At 56.5% G+C, this 22243-nt stretch overlaps 1 protein-coding gene across 1 annotated transcript; it reads left to right on the plus strand.

Annotated features, from left to right (window-relative positions):
• The first annotated feature begins 7018 nt into the window (after window positions 1–7018).
• On the plus strand, window positions 7019–22152 carry PEAR1 (platelet endothelial aggregation receptor 1). Its single transcript, XM_029286552.1, has 22 exons — window positions 7019–7098; window positions 11678–11779; window positions 11941–12048; window positions 12157–12257; window positions 12634–12726; window positions 13028–13274; window positions 13695–13818; window positions 14033–14169; window positions 15043–15255; window positions 15413–15587; window positions 15668–15788; window positions 16128–16291; window positions 16577–16679; window positions 16870–17016; window positions 17310–17438; window positions 17660–17788; window positions 18956–19171; window positions 19360–19479; window positions 20178–20294; window positions 20457–20519; window positions 20943–21179; window positions 22016–22152. Exons 1-22 carry the CDS (start codon window positions 7019–7021, stop codon window positions 22150–22152), a joined length of 3063 nt encoding a protein of 1020 aa, XP_029142385.1.
• The last annotated feature ends 91 nt before the right edge of the window (window positions 22153–22243 follow it).

The raw sequence follows: 22243 nt of genomic DNA on the forward strand, positions 1-22243 counted from the left end.
CCATCCAACCAACCAAGAAACTCAACCCACGCAAGACCTCTTTCGTGAACTGCCTGCCAGGGAAAACACTGATTCCCTCTCGGAAAGGCAAAACACTTTCTCGCCCTGCTTTGGGCATTTCCCCACCTTGTGTATATAAAGGCTTGTTTAGGGGAAGAGACCCTGACCCGCTGGTGGAAGACCGACCTTGCAGATCTCAGTTCACCAGAGCTGTTCCTATTTGGTCCTGGGCAGCTGCCAGGAGGACTCGGGAGGGAGGCCAGGCCAGGCGAGGCAAGGCAAGGCAAGGCCAGGCGAGGCGGGAGAGCCACTCGGCCTTGTCCAGGGTGACGTAAACCTGTTTTTCCCGTCGTCGGTGCTCAGAAGACGATCCAAGTGACTCTCTCCAGACGCCTGTTGTGGGAGGCAGACAAACGTGGTGGTGTCAGACTGGGCACGAGGAGAAACAGCGCGCTGCTTACACGTTCTTATTTAGTGTCCTAAGCTGTAGATCTTTATTATAATAAATAACTTTTCCTGGCAGTGGAGGGGGGTGTGTGGTCTGGAGGATTCAGACAAACCTGAGATTGAGAACGGGCTGGCAAAGCGCGACGGACATCCAGGCCAATTAAGACCAGCAGAAGCCCCGTCCTCTCCATATGAGGCATGGTTTAAACCGAAGCTAAGCTGGTGCTTTTTCTGATTTGAATATTGCCTCCAAAATAACCTGCTGTTTTTTTCCACCTCAGGGGGGCTAAAGCCACAATTAGTGGCAGATTGCTGGGTGAGGGGCCTTCCTGCTTAGGCCAGAGCCTTACAGCCCACCCAGCCTGCGTTTGCTCCCCTTTGCTTTGTGGCTGTGCGGCTTTTCTCACTTCGTTGTGAAGCTTTTCTCACTTTCTCAAACAACAAGATGGATGGTGTTTGGACCCAGCTCAGGGTAAAGGCTCTTCGGAAAAGTGTCTTTGGATAAATTAGCGTGCAGGACAATCAGTCACTTCCTCAGACCATCCCCCCCCCAAAACACGGGCCCTTCCGTGTGCCCAGCTCTCAAGGGGAGCTGGTGATGAAACACAATTTTCAAGGCAGAAGGGATTAAGGAATGACATTTAATTGGATTAGGGACCCCCGATAGAGGGATTAGCTCTGCTGGAGGGGTTCCTCCAGCCTTCTCCACCCCACCTCCCCATTTCTAAGCACTTAATATATTGGCCAGGTCGTAGACTGGGCAGACCCCACCTGTCTTCCCAATGGGTGGGGATCCGTCTTCCACAACCCAAAAGGGCCACCAGGGCCACCTCAAGGAGGTTTGGGGGTCACGTCACACCCAGGCTGAGCTCTCGGTGTTTGATGCCTGTATGAACGTGCTGGAAAGAATCTGGGCTGAATGCTGAAATAAAATCTGTCAATTCACTCACCTCTTTGGAAGGAGATGCGTCTGCCTTTTTTTCCCCGTTCAGACACCCCTGTAGAGGCCTGGGGAGGGAACCCCCCCCAAACCCTCATCTGCCCTGGTTTGTGGGATGCAGGTGGGCCCTCCTTTGCTTGCTCCAAATTTGGGGGGCCCAGACAAAGCCAGGCCCTTTGGGCATGGAAACCGTTTCTTCCCTTCCAAATGGAACGCACAAATTCTGCTCGTGTCTAAAACAATAGAATTACGGGGTCATAGAAGCCTTTGAACCCTCTGCTCAGTGCAGGACCCCCCAATTAGGGGACCCTGGAAAGACCCTGGCCTCCAGGGTTGCACCCCCTCTCCAACTACTTTGACTTTTAAGATGTCTTTCCTAGTGTTCTGTGATCCGAATCTTCCTGTAACCAAAATCTATTTTTCCATTTCTGGAATGAGAGGCCAGACCTGGAGGCTCTTTCTGAGTGATCTCTTCCGGGGATCTGTCTTGTCTCAAGGCAGGAAGGATCCAGGTCATCTTCACTTCTTTCTTAATAATAATAATAATAATAATGATAAAGTTGGAAGGGACCTTGGAGGTCATCTAGTCCAACTCCCTGCTCAGGCAGGAAACCCTAGACCATTTCGGACAAATGGCCGTCCAGTCTCTTCTTAAAGACCTCCAGTGTTGGAGCATTCACCGCTTCTGGAGGCAGGTTGTTCCACTGGTTAATTGTTCTAACCATCAGGAAGTTTCTCCTTAGTTCTAGGTTGCTTCTCTCCTTGATCAGTTTCCATCCGTTGCTTCTTGTCCTGCCTTCAGGGGCTTTGGAGAATAGCTTGACTCCCTCTTCTTTGGGGCAGCCCCTGAGATTTCTCTGATTATTCATCCCAGCCCCCCCCCCAAAAAGTGGCTTTCCTTGGAGTCTGCTGGGTCTTCGTCAAAGGCTCTTCCGCAGCTCCCCCCTTGCCTCCCTACCCCTTAGCAACCCCCCCTGTGCAAAGATGCTGAGGGCACCCCTGGTCCTTCTGCCCACCAGATCTGGGTAGATTATTCGGATTCAGCTGCCCGCCACGTCTCTGCCTTTCTCAGCTGATTGGGGGCGACAGGAAGAGTGATTGCTCCTCCCCCCCCAGGAACAAAATGCACACCTTCATCTAATCAAAGGCCTTATTGAATCCTCAGTAATCACATCTGTGGGGTAATGGGGGCTGCGACTCATGCCCAGCTGGGCTCAGCGCGGCCTGGATGGGGCTCTAATGGGGCCGAATTGATTTCACCAGAGTGATGGACAGGGCGCTTTGCTTGTCGCCAAAGGCGAGACGGGGCGGGGAGGGGGCAGCGGTGTTTGGTTCAGGGTGCCAGCAGACCTCCCGTCCCACTCAGGGGCAGAGCGGGGACCCCCTGCAGGAGGGGTGCCCAAAACCTGGACCCACAAGGAGATTTCTGCCAACCCCAAGGGGAAACTCCACAGCATGGCAAGCAACGGCTCCCTCAGATTGTGGAAGTGGTTTTTTACGTCCTTGGGCCAAACTTGGCAAGCCGGCAATTGGCACCCAGGGCAGAAGCAAGGTGTTTGGGGGCCACGAAGGCTCTAGGTCTATTGTTACTCAGTTGTGGGTCAGAAGGGAGTAAGGATCCCCAGCCCCTGGCATTCCAGGAGACCAGCTGCACATTGGGGGGCCCCGTAAGCAGCTGTGGGCATTTCCCCAAAGCCCCCGAAAGTGGGTACCAGCAGGGCTTCTGGCTAAGCTCCAGATAAGCCCCCAGAGCTGCTCTCTGTCCGCCCCTGCTCTTCTCTCTGCCCAGGCAGACGTGGGTGAAACTCGATTCAGCCCCTGGGAAGGCTCTCTGCCGTCACTGTCCTGGCAGCCACGCCAGCCGGCATGGATCTGCCTCCCCTCCTTCGCCACCCCTGGGCTGGGGTGGGGAAAAGGCCCCCACGGAGATGAGCAGGGATGGCGTTACGTTTCAGAGTGCCTCTCCTGGCTGGGTTTGTGGTATTGATAAATGACACAAAGCCACAGCGGGGACTGGAGGGAAGAGAAGGGGAGAGGGAGGGAGGGAGGGGGGGAATTAAAGAGGGGGCTTCCCTTGAGCCCTGATATGGAGGGGGGCAGGAGGGGATGGACGGAGGGGCTGCAGGAAAGAAAGGAAGAAGGGGCATCCTTGCCAGTCTTGATGCCCTCATTTTGCTCTGGGTAACCAGGAAACGGGGTGAGCTGGGGAGAGACAATTGTCCTTGGCCAAAGGAAATGGGGACTGCAGAGACAGCCAGACCCCCTAAGATATGCCAGGAGGGGGTCTCCATCAACAGGAAGAGAGGAATCTGAAGCAGTGGAGGGGGGGGGTCTTCTGAATATTGACCGGAACTCTGCTGTTCCAGAGACATTTTAACTCTCCCCACATCCCTTTAGCAGCTGCACCTGGCTCCCTTGGAAAGGGGGTGTGGGGCAAGCAGTGGAGGGGAGGGAGAGCCGTGGGGCATGACCCACAAGCCACAAATGCCAAGGACCAGCACGGGGGGGGGGCTTTGCACCCCTGCCGATTGTTTGGTGGGATGACCGTCCGAGGGGCTCTTTTCAACCTCTCCTGAGCCCTGCCAGCCTTCTCACGTGCTTGGTGCACCAGGCAGGACAGAGGGAAACACGGGGGTCTCCCCAGGAGGGGGCAGGGAGAGCAAAGGAGGGAGACCCCCCCCTTGTCCACTGATGGAAATCCTGCAGGGATAGCAGGAGAGGAACTGGGAAGGCTCCAGACAGTTTTCCATTTCAGAGGAGTTCCCAGGGGGGGCAGCTTGGAAGTGCTGAGGAAGGGGCTTCGCTTGCCTTCAGCAGAAGAGAGCAGGGGGTGCAGGAGGGAACAGCCAGCAGGCCCTTTGGGGAGGCTCTCTGCCCCACTTCCTAGCCCCCCCCACTGTCCCCATCTCATGCGCCAGCAGCACCAGAAGACCAGCCAGCAGAGGAGAGACCTGATTTTGGGGGGGGGGAAGAGGTTGCCCCAGGTAACAGCTATCAGGTAATCTCACACCTGGCAGGGGTGGTCTCTAGGCATTTTGCAGCCAGAACTGCAAGGGGTCCTGCTGCCCCTTTCTGCCCCTGGGGGCTGATTCTCCACTTCCTTAATGTCCCCCCACCCAGTCATCACTAAGAAGGAAAGCCTTCTTTGCTGGGGTGGGGGGGGAGCCAGGAAGAGCTGGGGAGGGGGTGAGGTGTGGAGCAGCTGGCTGAGGTCCTGAAATGCTCCCGGGGGCGTGATGTCCCTCTGATGGCCTTCTTCCTCTTCTCCCTCCGCCATGAAACGTCCAGAAGACCATCCATCAAGCCCCCTCCCCTTCTGCCGGGGGCTAATTGTAACTAATGGCCGCCCTGGCCATGGGAGATGGCCTTGCAGAGAGGCAGCACCTCTGGAATGTGGAAATCGTTACCAGCCATGGAGTTCGTAGGCTGACGGGGGCAGCAGTTATGCAGGGGGGGGCTGACATCTGTCCTCAGCCGCTGGGGAAGCAGCAGGAATGGCTGGTCTGGGAGCTGAAGGTCCAGGCAGAAGGAGACCCTCTGATGCATTTCCTCCATCTCTTCAGTGGGGCGGGGTCTCCAGAAATGGACACACACACACACACCCCAGACCACCTTTGGCTCTAGCTAGCAAGAGTCCCACACATGTCCCGACCTACGTACAACTACGGACCTGCGCCTCTTCCGCCGAGCCTTGAAAACCCATCTGTTCCATGCGGCCGGCCTGGCCTGGCGTAGTTTTGATTGGGTTTTGCTAGGGGTTTTTATATGGGGTATTTTTAGAGCAGGCTTTTTATTCAATATTTATGGTGATTTTTATTATGGCCTGTTCACCGCCCTGAGTCCCGTAAGGGAGATAGGGCAGTATATAAATTTAAATAATAAATAAATAAATAAATAAATAAATACATGTGACGGACTGTCCAGGACACCAACAGCTCTTCTGGCTGCATTTCTCCTCCCCACACACACACACACACACACACATACACCAGCTGACCTGGGTGGAACTTTCCCTCTGCCATCTTTGCATGGGAATATTTGCACGGAGGGGCGTCCCACCCCACCCTGCAGAAGCGTCCCTTCGGACCCCCTGCCAAAGGTCTTGCGGGAATGGATCTGGCCCCAAAGGATGGCCGCGGGGTGGACATGGGCCCAGTAGAGTTTGGGGTCGTAGGTGAGGCCAGCCAGAATGACCCTGGCAAGCTAAGAGAGGAACTGGACCCCCCCCCCGAGACCGAGATGCTGTGGGCATCCCCTCCAGGGCTCGGGCCCAGCTGGCAGCAGAGGTGGGCGTGGCCTGGGTGGCCGAGGGTCTCTGCTGCCCCCTAGTGGAGGCCGAGACAACTGATGCTCCACCAGAGATGGGTTGTTTTCCTTGCAGACGTTTCATGACCCAAACTAGGTTACATCATCAGGGCTAGTAAGGAGTGCTGTTTGCTTTCAAACTAGCCCTGATGGTGTTACCTCGTTGGGTCACGAAACGTCTGCGAGGAAACCACCAAGCTCAGAGAGCACCGAGGACCCCCCTTATTTCCAACCCAACCCACAAATATTCTCCTTTACTAGTACAACTGGTCCTGAAGCCTCCCCACCTCTCCCTTCCCTCCCCCTCCACCCACCCCGGCCCCTCCCTTCACAGCCGCGGCCTCTGGGAGACCACCCCTCCTCTCAGGGGACCCCACCAAGAGGGGAGAATTGGGGACACGTTTAGCAAAGGGTGAACTGGCACAGTGAGGACAGTGTTGGGAGCTGTTCCGGGTGCTGAGTTCAAACAACCCTTAAAGGGCACCCCTGTTTGCGCATAGCTTTCCTTTGGCAGGCCGCAGGAAAAGCCCCCTCCCCGAATTCCTGGTGATCTCAGCTGCAGCTGGAAGGAAGTTTTGCTGGGCGTTTAAACATTTAACTCCGTGGATCAAGGCTAGGGTTGCCAGGTCTGCTTCCAAAAAATAGTGGACAAGCGGGGGGGGGGGGTGTTAAGTAGTAAAAAAAGTAGACTGTACAGCTTTAGATTACGTACCATTTCATCATAAAGCTTTTGAATAAAAAAAATGTCCACTATTTTGTGAAAAAAAATAGTGAAGATAATGTGAAAAAAGCGGACTGTCCGCTCAAATAGTGGACACCTGGCAACCCTAATCAAGGCAGTCTTGTTGGGTCAAAGCCAGTTTCTGCCCAGTCCTACCTTCGAGACTGGATGGGCGTCCCTGATGTCCAGCGTCTCCACCGTCCACCACTGCAGGATGGGGGAGGGGTGCCGTACACACACACACACACACACACCCGAGTTCCCTGGGCCACCCCAGATCTTGTGCTCCGACTGCTGGGCAGAGGTGGGTGGGAATCTCCTCTTTCAGACAAAGTTCTCAGGATATAGCTTGCATGTTCCAAGTGATCGGCTTTCTTGCCAAAAAAAAAAAAAATTACTATTTTTTTGGTGTTGTTGCTGTTTCTCTCCATTCAGCTTCCTCGTCAAAGCTTCCTGAGGGCGCCAGATGAACCCAGCCCCTTCCTGCCTCCGTGTCCCCCCCCCTGCTCCTCTCCCATTGCATGTTCACACTTCTCTTGCGCTCGGCCACCCGACTCAGCCTGGGAAGATCCTGAAGGAGGGAGGCAGACCCTGAAGGGCCCGGAATGCCCCTCTCGGCCATCCTCCCCGGCTGGGACCAAGTCTGGCCACTTGTTGGACAGGAGAGGCTCCTGGCTGAGGAGCCGTGAGAACGAGCAGCCCACTGCCGGCACCCCCAGAGTCCCTTGGTGGACCCACACCAGAAGCTCCCGGAGGTAAGAGTTGGGGGGTGAACATGGAGACCCTAATACTTGGCTTGCTTGCAAGGATGCCCAGGCACAGAGCTGCCAATCGGAGCAGAGCTTGGAAAGGGGCGTCTGGCCGGACTGCTCTTGCTTTGGCCAACCCCAGGAGACTGTCCTCCCCAAGGCAGACAGAGCTGGAACTGCTGGCATGTGGGGTAGAATAATGTCCCTTTTTTTCTGGGATGGTGTGCCTTTCCCCCAAAGATGTTGGCGCTCTTTCGGTCGGGATGTGGCCCGCCCGAAGCCTCCCTTGGACCCCTGCCCACTTGGGGTCTCCTGGAGCAGCATGAGTCTGTCAAAGAGCTGAAGCCAGAGTGGGTGACAATGTTGTACGTGTGAAAGGGCCTCCCTGTGTGTGTGTGTGAAAAGGGAGGGACAGAGAGGCTGATGGGGGCTTCAACAACGCGCTGGCACCTCTGGGTCTGCGCCCCCCCCGAATCCTCTAAGACTTTGCCTTCTGCCCCCAGCCCTAGCAAATAGCTTTAGTCCCCAACTGCGCTGGGTGGGGCGGAGGAAGTCCTGGGTTCAATTCCCTCCAGCGTCCGTTACTCATCCGCTGCAAATACAGCTGTTTCCTAGATGAAGCTTCACATTTGTAGTGAACTTAGTTTGACGTTAGTTTGACGTGCCACCTAAAAATGCCCGCCAACGTCACCAGAGACGGCTATCTCTGGGCAGCAGGACTCTTAGGAAACCACAGGCCAGTGGAAAAGCCCCGCGGAGCCCCTCTGGCGATCAAACCGAAATCAGCCTGGGGAGAGGGACCTGTTCTCCCTGTGGATCCCTTCGGGGTGGGGGCTGCAAAGAGCAGGAGGGAAGAAGGGGGTGTTGTTTGGGGTTATTTCGGCCGAGAAGTTAAGGAGAGTTAAACTGGGTTAGGAGTTCTTGGTTAGACTGGGAAGGAGCAACATTATCTGACTGAAAGGGGGTGCCAGGATAAAGGTCTGCCCCTCTTCTCAATCTGCTCCCCCTTACCCACCCATTTCTGGGTTGGGCCTCCCCCCCTCCCCACTGCAGGCATGCTGTGGGCAGCGGAGCCCAGAGTGACCCTTGGCGAGCCGAGGTCCAGCGTGCCTTTCCAGCCTCGCCCGGCCACCTTTGGCTGACGTCCCTCCTTGCTTCTTTCGGATAAACAGGAAGCAGGACGGGAGTCCGATGAGGCTTTGGGGGTGTAAACAGGAGCTTCCTATCTGTGGGGCAGGAAAGAGGGAAAGCCGGGAGGGATGGGCAAGGAGGCAGCAGCTCACCTCTCCTGTCTTCAGAACAGGGGCTGGCAGAACCGCCGTGGCGTTTGGGGAGAAGGGGCCATTTTTGAATGGGTGGCAGAGCCGTTGTTTTGGGGATGGGGACTCGTCTGGTGACCCTCTGGGGTGCCCATGCCAGGCTGTGCACTGAGGCACCTCAGAGGTCGTGCCCGCCTGCCTCTCCCGCCACGCCTGCTCTTCGTGTGCTTGGCAAACACCCTTTTCCTGCCCATTTCTTGCCTGTTTCCTCTCCTGCTCCGGCTGGACGCGGCGTTTTCCTGCGATGAAGTCATGGGGACAGGCCCAGGCCGGGAAAGCTTCGGGAAACACCGTCCTCCGTGCTCTTCTCTGGGTCTTGAACCCAGGACCGGAGTTCTGAGGGACAGAGAAGACCCCCGCCTGCCTCCTTTCGGCAAACAGCTCCCAGGTGACCGAATCCCGTCTCTGCCGGGGCTGAATCTGCAGAGGCGCTGATTGTGAGTCGGCTGCAGAGTGCCCTCCCTTCCCCGTGCCATTCCTGCTCTTTGTGGGTCCACTTGTGTCTTGTTTCCGAAGGCCTCGAGACTCTGGAGAGATCAGGGACTGCAAGCCCACCCACCCCCCTCTGGACAAACAGCCCCCACCCATGATGGGACAGGGAGGAGGGGAGCCCAGACTGGACCTTGCAGCCCCCAAGACATCCCCTCGTCTTCCGAGAGAAATCTCTCCTGCAATCAAATCCGTCCTGGCTTCCCCACTTCCCACGCAGGGATGCTCCGGGCTGCAGCTTTAATTCGAACCAGCTTTGCTCCTGCCACTCCCCCCCACCCCCGCAGCCCCCCCACCGGCCATGCAAGAGCTCAGCGCAGGCCTCACAGCCAAGCTTCCCAGCTGCGGGTTGATGCTCCCCATCCTGTGTATCTTGTATGGGGGGGGAGCCCCCTGTTCCCCTTCTCTCTCTTTTGAAATCCCAGCCATTAACGGTTCAGCCCCCCCCCCCACTTCTTCCTTGCTTGAAGAAAGTGAAACTGGGGGGGGGGGTTGTCCCATACCGCATTTCCGCAGTTTATCCTGCCTGCAGAAATGGTGATAAAGAGCAGTGGTGAGAGCAGAAGGTGGTCTGGGACATTCACACGAACCTCTGTGCAATCACACCCAGGTGACAGGCGAAGAAGCTATATACCCTCAGTATTACTATATTCAGCCTGTTGTAGCAAGCCTTTATTTTCCTCTGTATCTTCTTGCAGACTGTTTTTCAGCCTCCTACTCTACCCTGCAGCCCAAAGATCACCTGGCGGTCCCCCATCCGGTGCAAGCCACGTCCCAATCCTGCTTCGCCTGTTGCAGTCAGCCCTGCACCACCACCCCCAGGGGCCGGCCTCCTTCGCGAGGGGAGGCGGGCTGGCTTCTCCTCCTTTCTGCCTGCCCCACACATGGAGGGGCGCTGCAGGGACGGGACCGTCTTGCCAAGGAGAGATCAGCTCCATTTCCCACACTCTCCATCTGCAGAGCATCAGGGAGGCTTCCTGTTTGCAGCCAGGCAGATCAGCAGAGTGTGTGTGTGTGTGTGTGTGTGCTTCATTGAGTTCCATTGGAGGAGGGCGGCCTTTGGAGCTGAGGCCATCCAGATGAGCCCCATCCAGGCAGAGCATCTGTAATGGGGGACTGGTAGGGCGGCAAAGGGGGGACTGGTGAGGCTGGTTCCTGGCAACGTGGAGCTGTGGGCCTTTGCCGAGCTTTGCGTGGCTCCAGCTGTGAAAGTGACACCCTTGCTAGAAGAGATAGAACTGAATTCCTTCCTGGTCCTCAGATGGGCTGGATCTGGGGAGGGGGCAGCCCCAGAATGCCTTTTGAGAAGGGCCCTCCAGTCTAGTCCCGCTTGCAAAGACATGCGTGGGCTGCGTGCATGGCACCCCATCCCCCCAGGCTCCCCAAGACTCCGAGAAAGCCTCCAAACGGCCCCGCCTGTCTTCGGTTTCTATCCAAGCAGCCCGCCCCTCCCCAGGGACTCTTGTTTCCAGCTTTGCGAGGAATGGGGAGGGGGAGAGGCTTCTGCTTCTCCTCCTCTTCATGTTCCCGGAGACACGGGTGGTCTCTGGACTGGACGTGCGTGCAGGAAGGCCAAGCAAACTAGCCCTTTTTGGCTTTCCTTGGCGGAGACTTGTTGGGGTCTGGTGGTGGTCTCCACGGATGGCGGGATTTGACTTTTGTTGGGCGTCCTGTGCCAGGGGATCCCTCAACTTTCACCTGTGTCCGGCTGCATTTTCATGAAACCTCCCAGCTCATGGGCAGGGATGCGTCTTCTGACATTTGGGTGCAAATATTGGAGCCCCCGGGAGACCCAGCCCACGGCAGGAGGAGGGACCTGGGAACAGCCAGGAAGGGGTTGCAAAACTTTGCTGCCTCAGCAAAGGGGACGAAGGGAATTGGATGGATGCTGCTCTGCTCTGTTGCCAGAGGGGTAGGGTGGGGGGGTGGGGATGGATGGGGGAGCACGTCCAGAGAGTGGAGGAGGCTTAACTCTTTCACTGCCAGCAGTGGGAAGCAAGGCTTGGTAACAGGAGCTTGTCTGGCGCCATTCAAGTTGAGCAGAGTTTTCCTATGTGGAAAACTGCCGGCTGCCGCAAGCCGTGAGAAAGCGACTGGGGTCAACGGTCAAGCCTGGGCTTAGGAAAAAGATTCCAGAGTTGCAGAAACTTTGTGGCAGATTAAGTCTGTGAAAAGGGTGGTGGGGGGGAGGGCTTCAAACTTAAAATCACAGTGGCTGCCTTCCAGAGCCACTATGGTCTTCCAGCTTTTGTTTGGAACTGAAATCTTCTCGGTGTCTCTGAACTGGGACCTTGGAACTGAAGGAACAGGGGGGAAAAAAGAAGGAAAATCTGATTTTCTATTGACACTGCCTGCCACAGCTCAGGTTTTCTACTTCAGCATCTTCAGGGAACCACATCCCCATCCTTCTCTGCTCATCCATGCTTGTTTGATAGCTCCGTTCCAACACCAACCCTGCTTGGAGACACCCTGTCCTGTTCCACAGAGGGGGGGAGAGTTCCAAGGACAGGACCCTTTGGGGTCCTCATGTTTGTCCAGCCTGGATGCTAGAAAGACCCTGCTCTGCAGGGCTTCCTGTTTTCACACAGGCGTTCCTGTGTTTATGGACATCATGCTGGAAAGACACCATGAGGGTGGACATCTTCACTTCAATCACTTCAAGTGTCTTTGCGGTCACCATAAGCCCCTTTGTGTTCCCTCCTCTTAGGATGATGGCTTACCGTTACTCCCTGCTGGTGCTGTGGCTGCAGCTGGATCGGGCCCTCTTGCTCAGCTCCAACGACCCCAATGTCTGCAGCTACTGGGAAAGGTGAGACCCCCTTAGAATGCAAAGGGGGGGTTGACTCAGGGTATCCCCTCCTTTCCCCATTTCTCCCCTCATCGGACATGTCAGCCCCCTGCATTTGAGCGGTGGGTGAGCAGTGCCAAATGCCCCCCACATCCAAGGTGCTGTTGTTTCCCCCCCCCCAGTTTCACCACCGTCTCCAAGGAGTCCTTCGTGCAGCCCTTTGTCCAGGAGTCCAAGGAGCCCTGCAAGAGCCCGGCGTGGCTACGGGCAAAGACCTGTCCTCAGTACAGGTGAGCAGGACCACCCCCACCTGAATTTACCCCCCCCCTTGGCTGGGCTGTGGCACAGAGCTCCAGTCTCTCCCAGTGCCCAGCGGCCTTTTCTCTCGGCGCTTTCAGAGTCCTGTACAAGACAGCCTACCGGCAAGGCGTCAAAGTAGACTACCGGAGACGCCATCACTGCTGCGAGGGCTTCTACGAGAGCAACGACATCTGTGTCCGTAAGCCCTTCTCCCCCGCCCCCAGCGACTCCCCTCTGTTGGGCCCCTGCAGAAGGGAAGACGGTCTGTACACAGGAAGCAAAGCACGGCCAGGCCTGGAAAGGGATGGGATCGGAGACCACCAGGAGATCCCAGGGCCAGAGAGTAGACTGGGAAATATCAAAAGATCCGGGAAGCAGCCAACAGCACGCTATTTCTGCACTTCTGTTGAGCAAGTGACCTGGATTTCTTGTCCCTGGCGTTGAGCTGAGAAGGGGCGTGAGCCTTTAATTCTCTGCTTAGCCCCTGCAGAGCTGGGGGAAGCAGTTCTGCAGGTCGTCACACAGTCGGGGAGGGACTGGCGGGTGATGCCCTCTTTCTTCCCTCTCGGCTGCAGCTCGGTGTGCCCAGGAGTGCGTGCACGGCCGGTGTGTGGCTCCAGACCAGTGCCAGTGTGAGCAAGGCTGGAGGGGCGCAGACTGCTCCAGTGGTGAGCCACCCCCTTGAGCCAGTCCTCAGGGCCCAGAGCTCAAAAAAAAAGACCTGGGGCGTGGGGGGGGGTCAGAGGGCAGAGGGGCTGCTCCACAAAGAGCATCAGGAATTAGAGCAGCCTTTGGGCAGAGAGTGGCCAGGCCTCCCCCTTGTCTAGACCTGCTCATTCAGGGCACTAGACTTGGGGCGAGGGGCTCCAGAGCCATCCAGCCTTCTCAAGAGCTGATGATCCTAGAAGCAGGTTGGATCAAGGCCCCAGACCACCTGCAGGACTGCATAGCCTCTCTTTCTGCTTCCAGAGTGCAGTGACCGATCCTGGGGGCCCAACTGCCAAAGCCTCTGCACGTGCTCGAACGGAGGCAGCTGTGACCCCCTGACTGGGGCCTGCGCTTGTCCCCCTGGCTACCGTGGGCAGGAGTGCCAAGAGACGTGTGCCACAGGGACCTACGGCCAAGGATGCCAGCTGGACTGCCACTGCCAGAACGGAGCGGGCTGCAGCCACGTGACTGGCGCCTGTCTCTGCTCTCCCGGCTACACAGGGCCACAGTGAGTGTCGGGGAAGACAGGGCAGAAATGCTGGGCTGGGGCATTCTGGGAAGGCAGAGCAAGGGGCTGGCAGCACCAGAGACATGGGGGCATCGGACCAACGTCACTGCTGAGTTTTTCAGCACCAGGAATTGCAGGAGAGCGACTAACTGCCCTCCTTGGAATAAACCTAGGTTGGACTAGAAGGTGTAATGTACTTCAGGGCTCCCCTCTAGACAAACTTAAGTTTTGCACCAGCTGGGGGGGTGTGTAAAACTTTTTTTTGGGGGGGGGTCTAGACGAGGCTGTTCTGATTGACCCTAATGGACAGCACAGCAGGCTTGGACCCAGAATAGGTCTCTGAGAGGTTCATTTCCTCCCAAAGTGGATCACAATCACCTTGATACAAATGGGTGCCCCTCCCCTCCCTCTCTCTTCCAGCTGCGAGACCCCCTGCTCCAACAGCACCCATGGGTTCCAGTGTCCAGCCTACTGCCCCTGCCAGAATGGGGGCGTCTGCCATCCCCCCTTCTCCAGCAAATGTGCCTGCCCTCCTGGATGGACGGTAGGTGGCTGGGTGGGCAGGGACAGGGAGGTGGACCCCCAACCTCTAACCTCTGAACCAGAAGCCTTCTGCAAACCCTTGCAGAGGGGCTGAAAAAAACCCAATTCTTTTGGATCGATTCCAGCTTCCTATTTAAAATCTCCCTGCCATTTGACACACATTGTTGGTTGAACCTCCCTCCAGGCAGTTTCTGACCTCTTTCCCCCCCCCCCAGGGTGACATCTGCTCCACCCGGTGCCCCATTGGGCGCTTTGGCTCCAGCTGCCAGGAAGAATGCCGCTGCCACAACGGAGGCCAGTGTGATCCTGATTCGGGCCAGTGCCAGTGTGCCCTGGGCTACCTGGGAGAGGAGTGAGTATCCCCGCTGCTCTCTTTTGCCCCGGGAGTGTCACGCCCATCTGTCAAAGCCAGTCGCCCCGTCTCGGCTAAAAGCAGCCCTTTGTAAACCCGGTCAACATTCACGGAGGAAGCCCATTGCCAATTAGGTTGGCTGCGGTTAGCGAACGAGTTTGTGTTTCCCCCTAAACCGTAAGAGGAAGGAAACGCTGTCATTGCTGTCCAGGAATTGCGAACAATGGGGAAGACCCAGAGGGAGACGCTTCTGGGGAAGATGGAAGCAGCCACTTCTCCAAGTCTGAGAACGATGTGGAAGAGCTTGGGGGGGGGTGAGGAGCACTTACGGCTCTTGTAAAGGTTGTGCAATGCTGTTGGCAGCCACACCAGGCCAAGCCCGTCCTGGAGAGAATTCCCTGCAGATCTGTGGTGGAATGTAGTCCAGAGTCGCGGGAGGGAGGGGCTGCTTCCCAAAGGGCAAAGAGAGGGCAGAGTTTGGAATCTCTGGTAGGCAGGAAGAGGGCGAAGGTGGGCCCTCCCTAGGATTCACAGAGTATCTCTATAGCTAAGCGGATAGTTACTTTAGTCTGGCAAGATTCTGTCTGTAAGTGAACAGCTATAAAGAACGACTCAGAAGTGATTCCACATGTCGTTCTTTTGTTCCTTGGGCTTGGCGTGATCACGGTCAAGAGGATCCCTCTTGCAGTGGTGGTGGTGGGCCTGTGACAGACGTTCCTTACCACCACCCCCACACACACACCACGTTTTATGGGTTGTGTTGATTTTGGTGAATCCATGTTCTGGGACTGCTTTCTAGGCCAGCGGTTGACCAACTGGCAGATGTTGTGCCTGTTTTCCATTCTTCACCCTCCTGCTCCTTCTCTCCCCAAGATGCCGCGAAAAGTGTCCCATCGGCAAATATGGGCAGGACTGCCACGAGACCTGTGACTGCACCAACGGGGGCCACTGCTTTCACATCAGCGGGGGCTGCTTGTGTGAAGCCGGATTCTACGGCAGTCGCTGTGAGGAGCGCAAATGTCTTCCTGGGCTGTATGGCCTCAGCTGTCAGTTTCCTTGTCTCTGCAATCCTCAGCACACACAGAGGTCAGTCTGGAGGTGTCCTTGTTTCCTTGAGGCACCGACTCTGCCTGCCTTCCCCACACCGGGTGGATGGGATAGATCGGAGCGGTCCCAGTAGGGAAATCAGGTTCCTTGGGATAAGCCCACTGGAGGGGCATCACTTCTCTGTTTATCCCTACAGTTGCCACCCCATCTCTGGCGAATGCTCCTGCAAGGCAGGATGGGCCGGCCTCTACTGCAACGAGACGTGTCCTCGTGGATCCCACGGCCTCAGGTGCCAGGATCCCTGCCTGTGCCTGAATGGGGGCACTTGTGATGGCGAGACAGGGCACTGCAGCTGCCCACCTGGCTATACAGTGAGTACCTCTTGGAGGCTGGAGGGGGGGAATTTTCTGGGGCTCAGCTTGGACCCCCTGACTGCTTTTACCTTGGGCAGGACAAGCATTGCTCCAGCCCCTGCCCGGAGGACACTTTTGGGGTGAACTGCTCTCAGGAGTGCAGCTGCCAAAACGCCTTGGGCTGTTCTCCAGTGGACGGGACCTGTTTCTGCAAGGAAGGTACGACATCGCTGGGGTGGCGTGTGGGTAAGACTTCGGGAGGCAGGCGAAGAGATGCTGCTTGAGGAAGAGTCAGATAAAAGATGGCTGAGCCCCAGTTGCCTAACGGGCAAAGAGGGACCCTAGTTCCTAGGGAGAATTGCACTCTCAGACTTGCAAAATGCAGGCTGTTACTGGAGCTTTACAACAAGGTAGAGCTGGATCACCTGGTTGTGTCCCTGTGTCATCTACCTGGGAAGGTGGACCGTCATTCTGGGGAAGAACGAAACGGGAAGGAGATGAAACGCAAGGCCTGCTGTGAATCTCCACCCCACCCTCTGTTTCTTCTCCTCCTTCCAGGCTGGCAGGGAGCAGACTGTTCTGCCCCCTGCTCTGCAGGCACCTGGGGTGCCGGTTGCAACCAAACCTGCCTCTGTGCCAACGGAGCGACCTGTGATCCCATCGACGGAGGATGCACCTGCGTGGCTGGGTGGCAAGGCAGCCACTGCAGGCAGCCATGCCCGGTGAGAGGCTGGGTCTTGGACTGACTCTCCCCGAAGGATCTGCCTCTGGGTTGCCCCCAAGGGCAGCATTCCTGGAGAAGACGTCCTTGGTGGTGGCCGTGACCAGGTCTTGAGTGGCGAAGTCAGGAGTTGGAAGGCACCTTGGAGGTCTTCTAGCCCAACCCCCTGCTAAGCAGGAGAGCCTAAACCACCGATAGCAATCAGTCCACTGGTAGCAATCGGGGGTGGGGGGCTGGCTGCCGGCCAACCGTGGCTCTTCCTTCTCTCACCCTCGTTCTTGATCAGGATTGGTTCTACGGCCTGGGCTGCGCCCGGAAGTGTTTCTGTGAAAATGCTGCTGGCTGTGAGCCCGTCTCCGGACGATGCCGCTGCCTGCCTGGATGGAAAGGTGAGGAGGAGGCTGGGTGGGTTGGGGGCAGACCTTGGGGGCTTCTGCCCCACTTGCTGCTGAAGGATGGGCCGGCAGAGCTGGCGCAGGCCAGTTCAGATCCTTCTGACGCGTCTCTTCTGAACCGGAGCCTCTGCAGCCCCACTGATGTGGGGCACGAACTGCCCTGGGACCCTCTCTTTCTCCCCAGGACCTCGTTGCAGCCAGCCATGTGCAGAGGGCCTGTGGGGGGAGCAGTGTCGCCAGCTGTGCTCCTGCAAGAATGGGGCCAGCTGTTCCCCCAAGGATGGCCTCTGCGAATGCACCCCGGGCTTCCGGGGGCCCAACTGCCAGCGGTGTAAGTGAACCGGCCTTCTCTGGGGCAGCAGAACCCCCCCTCCCCCTCTGGGGACCCTGGGCCTCTGTTTCAAGGGCTGGGGAGGGGGCAGGGAGGGAGGGAGAGAAAAAACAGCCCGCTTGCCAACTGCAGTGCCCATCTCTCTGCCAAAAAGCCTCTCGAGTGCCAGTCTACTGCTAAGGGCGACAAGGGGATTCAGGCTGGTCTCTCCCTTCCTCGGAGCCACGCCATCCCTGCCCGCGGACTGACCTCACTCCCCTTCCCCTCCTCCCCGCCCCCTGCCCCAAATGCAGCCTGCCAGTCAGGCCGTTATGGCAAGAAGTGCTCTGTGCCCTGCAAGTGTGCCAATCACTCCATCTGCCACCCTGTGGACGGCTCTTGTGACTGCCCGCCGGGCTGGACGGGCAGCGATTGCGCAAGACGTGAGTCAGACAGGCACAAAGCCAAGCTCAAGAAATCCCACGATGCCCCTCTTCCAGCGTGGGGGGAGGGAGCCCAGGAATGGGTCTGACACCCGCTGGGCCCCCTGGCTGGGATTGTGCCATGTGAGTCTCCTCTGGGGGGGGTCCCCCACCTCGCCCCCTGAATGCCATCTTCTGGGTTGGTGCAATCCATGAGTGCAAACCATCCGATCTCTTTGAAGGGTGCACTTCCGGCTTCTTCGGCAACAACTGCACCTCCCGGTGCCCATGCCAGCACGGGGGCTTCTGTGACCCAGGCACAGGGTCCTGCTCGTGCCCCACAGGCTACACCGGTGCCCACTGTGAGACCAGTAAGTGCGACAACCTGCACCTGCCAGACTCCTCTTTGAGGCCCTGGGCTCCGAGGCCCAGGAGTGAACAAAGTGAAAATAACCAAGAATTAGGGTGCCCTTCTTTCTTTTTCTTTCTTTCTTTTTCTTTCTTTCTTTCTTTTTCTTTCTTTCTTTCTTTCTTACTTTCTTTCTTTCTTCTTTCTCTTTCTTTCTTTCTTCCTTCCTTTCTTTCCTTTCTTTCTTTTCTTTCCTTTTTTCTTCCTTCCTTTCTTCTAAAACATATAAGGAACGGTTGCTGGAATTGGGGATGTCTAGTTTAATGAAGAGAAGGATGAGGGGGGACAGGGTAGCAGCGTTCCAGTATCTCAGGGGCTGCCACAAAGAAGAGGGAGTCAAGCTATTCTCCAAAGCGCCTGAAGGCAGGACAAGAAGCAAAATAGATGGAAACTAATCAAGGAGAGAAGCAACCTGGAACTAAGGAGAAACTTCCTGACAGTGAGAACAATTAACCAGCGGAACCACCTGCCTCCAGAAGCGGTGAATGCTCCAACACTGGAAGTTTTTAAGAAGAGACTGGACAGCCATTTGTCTGAAATGGTGTAGGGTTCCTGCCTGAGCAGGGGGTTGGACTCGATGACCTCCAAGGTCCCTTCCAACTTTATTATTCTTATTCTTATTCTTATTCTTATTATTCTTTCTCTTTCTTTCTTTCTTTCTTCTTCTTTCTTTCTTTCTTTCTTTCTTTCTTTTTCTTTCTTTTTCTTTCTTTCTTTCTTTCTTCCTTCCTTCCTTCCTTCCTTCCTTCCTTCCTTCCTTCCTTCTTTCTTTCCCGTCTCTTCCTGGAGGTGTGATTGGCAGGGACTCTTCATCCTCAAAGAGAAGGAGAGGGTCTGCCAGGGGAGGTGCCCGGGACCCCTCTGCAGCAGAAATTAAATTCCGGGAGCTTTGACCACCCAGAGCAGGGGTCTCCAAACTTAGCAAGTTTAAGACATGTAGACTTCAGCTTCCAGAATTCCTGGATTCTGGGCGTTAAAGTGCACAAGTCTTAAACCTGCCAAGGTTGGAGACCCCTGACCCAGAGGGCAAGGTGTGGCAGGACAGGGTCCCTGGGCAGGCGGGGCTGACCTCAGCTCCTCAGGAAAGCTGTGTCTGAATTCTTCTGTTCCTCAATTAAACGATTCACAGGCCACCCCGATCACCCCCTCACCGTGGTTCCCGCCTCACCAGCCGCCAACCACTCCTTGGGGGCGGTGATTGGCATCATCATCCTGGCCGCTTTGCTGGCGGCAGTTCTGGTGGTTTTCTTCTGCTACCGGCGGTGTCAGAAGGAGAAGGAGAAGCGGCACGTCTCCGTGGCCTACACCACAGGGAGGACGGACAGTTCGGAATACGTCGTCCCTGGTGAGCTGGGGCTGGAGGCAGGAGGATGTTTGGGGGCAAGTTAAAAGAGGAGGGGGGCAGCACCCCTTGGAGGGGCGACCAGGGTGTGCCAGCCTCTGTGCCAGGGTTGCCTGCACTTTTCTGACACAAATGCAACTCACAGGACGTTCCCAAGCATGCTAACTTGAACTAACGGTTCTTCTTTCCAGATGTGTCGCCCAATTACACCCATTATTATTCGAACCCCAGCTACCACACCCTCTCGCCCTGCTCCCCCAGCTTCGCCATCCCAAGCAGCTCCGATCTGCCGGGCAAGGTGAGCATCCCCTGCTCCACCCCAACCCCCCCCCAGGACCCTTTTCTCCCCTTCAGAAAACACCCCACCCTGGTCGATAATGGGGTCTCTCTAGAGCAGTGGTGGCGAACCTATGGCACGGGTGCCAGAGACAGCACTCAGAGCCCTCTCTGTGGGCATGCACGCCGTCGCCCCAGTCCTAGGCCTTCAGCTGGATTTTATAAAACCTTTTCGCTTTAGGCCTCCGCCGCCGTATGCAAAAAAAAAAAAAAAAGGTTCAATCAATCAATCAATTTCAACTTCTCGCAGGAAAAAAAAAGATCTTGCAAAGTTGGAATTGATTGATTGAACTTTTTAGTCCCACCCACCCAGTCTGCTGCTACCACCGCAGCCACGCCCACCCAATGGACCACACCCACCCAACGGGCCACACCCACCTGACACCCGACGATGCATAAGTGGGTTTTGGGTTGCAGTTTGGGCACAGTTCGGTCTCTAAAAGGTTCGCCATCACTGCTCCAGAGGCACAAAGAGGCGGGTTTGGATGGGCAGGTATTCAAAACTTCCAAGCATTAAAGTTTCCCCCCCCCCTTCAGTTGACATTCCTCAGTTTATAACCGGATATCCTGATTTTCTCGGAATTAGTTGCCCCTTTCCCCCTTGCAATGGGGCTGTCTGGTTCAGAGGCTTTGCCTGCTCCCCCCCCCCATTTTTATGACCAGCCATCCAGAGCCCTGTTTTTCTCCAACCTGCAGAATCTGGAGCGGGACTGGGCAGGACTGCAGGTGGCCGACTGCAACGCCACCCTGCCCAGCGACTGGAGGCACCGCCGGGGGAGCCCTGCCCACGGTGAGTACCTGCAGGTCCTCCTCTGAAGGGGGGTCAGGTTTGAGCAGGGAGAGGAAAGGGCCACACTGGGTTGCCCCCTTAAGCATCCCACCGCCTCCCCCTTTTGCACATCAACCCCCCCCCCTCAAATCCCACTTAACTGGACAACTGCCTCTTCTGCAGGGGGAGGCTACTTAGACCGCAGCTGCAGCTACACGGATGGCCTGGGAAAATACCGCTGCCAAGGTAACGGGTCAAGAAGGAGGACTTTCTAGGACTTGGTAGAGAAGAGCTGCTAGATCAGGGGTTCTCAACCTTGGCAACTTTAAGACTTGTGAACTTCAACTCCCAGAATTCCTCAGCCAGCTTTGCTGGCTGAGGAATTCTGGGAGTTGAAGTCCACAAGTCTTAAAGTTGCCAAGGTTGAGAACCCCTGTGCTAGATGGTCAAATATGGCAGCTGGTTGCGTGCCTTGGCCCTGCTTTGTTGGAGAACGTGAGGTTGCTTGGGGACCTCATTGGTCCACCGAAACAAGCCAGGATGGTCCTCCAGCGTTGTCCCCGTTGTTTCCCAACCCCAGAGAAGTTGGGCTGAGCCTTCAGGACACCTGGCTGCGCTTGCAGGGCACAGCAAACACCAGGGTCGACCTGTGCCCTCTTTCCTTCCTAGTGCACACCAAGGAGGCGCCCTGGGGCCGCAGCGACAGCTCCCTCAGCAGCGAGAACCCCTATGCCACCATCAAGGACTGTCCCGGCCCTGCCGGGAAGGCGCCCGAGGGCAGCTACATGGAGATGAAGTCCCCCCCTTCCTCCAAGCGGGAGAAATCCTACGCAGAGATCAGCCTCTTCGAAGACCCCTCCTGCAGCTCTGAGACCAAGGAAGAGGAAGGTGCAGGTGAGGATGAAGGCCAGGTGCCCCCCACTCACTTTGGGGCCGTTTCTGGCTCCGGGAGGGGCGTTCACACACCTAGAAGCGAAAAGCTGGAGGGTGGAGTTTCATTTATTGCCCTTCTGGGTCCTGCTGCCTTTCCAAAACATTAAAACCCGCTCAGTCCCCCAACCCCCTAAGATTACAATACAAGAAGATACGCTAACGATGATCAGCTTAAAATAATAATAATCATCATCATAAAAATAAAAAACCTGCCGTTGTTTGGGGACGACCCCTCCATTTAAAGAGAAATCTTGCTGGATGAGAGGGAGGGTGAAGTCTGGGAGGGAGGGGCGGTTTGGGGAGGGGGAAAATCTTTCTCAGGGGTCCCAGACATGACGCGGAGGCCGTGAGAGAAAGCCCAACCTTTTTACGGCAATTCAGCCCTAAGAACCGGAATTCGCTACTGTAAAAAGGTGTCCATTTGGGGAGAATGTGGCAGCCTTGCAGAACTGCAGATCTCCTTCCCTGCCTACCTGCACCATTCAGGGGTCATCAGGATGAAAAAAAAGCTCTGTTGCACCCAGGAATTCTCTTCCGTGCCAGGATCCCCTGGATTGTGGCATGTCTGTATCCGTTTCTTCACCCAGACAAGCCGCCCTGAGCCACAAAGGGATTTGGGGGTGGGCATAACCTGCTATTCCTCAGGGTGAGAGGGGAGGCTTGGGAAACTTTGTCTTATGGGTTGGTATGAATTATGGGTCTTAAGGGTGGAGTCAGGAAGTGCCGGACGGTGGAAGGAGGGGCCGGTTTGTGGCTTCGTCTTTCCTTTCCCCTCATCCTCTCTTTTCCTCTCCTCTCCCCCCTTTTAGCCGTCCTGCAGGCGACGGCAGCCGTGCCCCCCAGCCACTACGATTCTCCCAAGAACAGCCACATCCCCAGCCACTATGATGTGCCCCCCATCCGGCACTACCCGCCATCCCCTCCACTCCGAAGACAAGCCCGGTGAGGGTTCTGCCTGCTCGTCCCTGCCTCATGGGAAGGACTGAGGACCAGGATGACCGGCCATTGGAGGCTCCTGACCGTTTTGGCCAAGATGA

The sequence above is a fragment of the Protobothrops mucrosquamatus genome, unplaced genomic scaffold (genome assembly GCF_001527695.2).
Source record: "Protobothrops mucrosquamatus isolate PMUCROS unplaced genomic scaffold, P.Mucros_1.0 scaffold4042, whole genome shotgun sequence".
Taxonomy (NCBI): domain Eukaryota; kingdom Metazoa; phylum Chordata; class Lepidosauria; order Squamata; family Viperidae; genus Protobothrops; species Protobothrops mucrosquamatus.

Coding starts and splice junctions, on each gene's coding strand:
- PEAR1 (XM_029286552.1), top strand. CDS start 7,019: ATGCCCCTCTCGGCCATCCTCCCCGGCTGGGACCAAGTCTGGCCACTT. Junction 13,275..13,694: donor CCCGGCTACACAGGGCCACA/GTGAGTGTCGGG, acceptor TCTCTCTTCCAG/CTGCGAGACCCCCTGCTCCA. Junction 20,520..20,942: donor GGGAAAATACCGCTGCCAAG/GTAACGGGTCAA, acceptor TTTCCTTCCTAG/TGCACACCAAGGAGGCGCCC.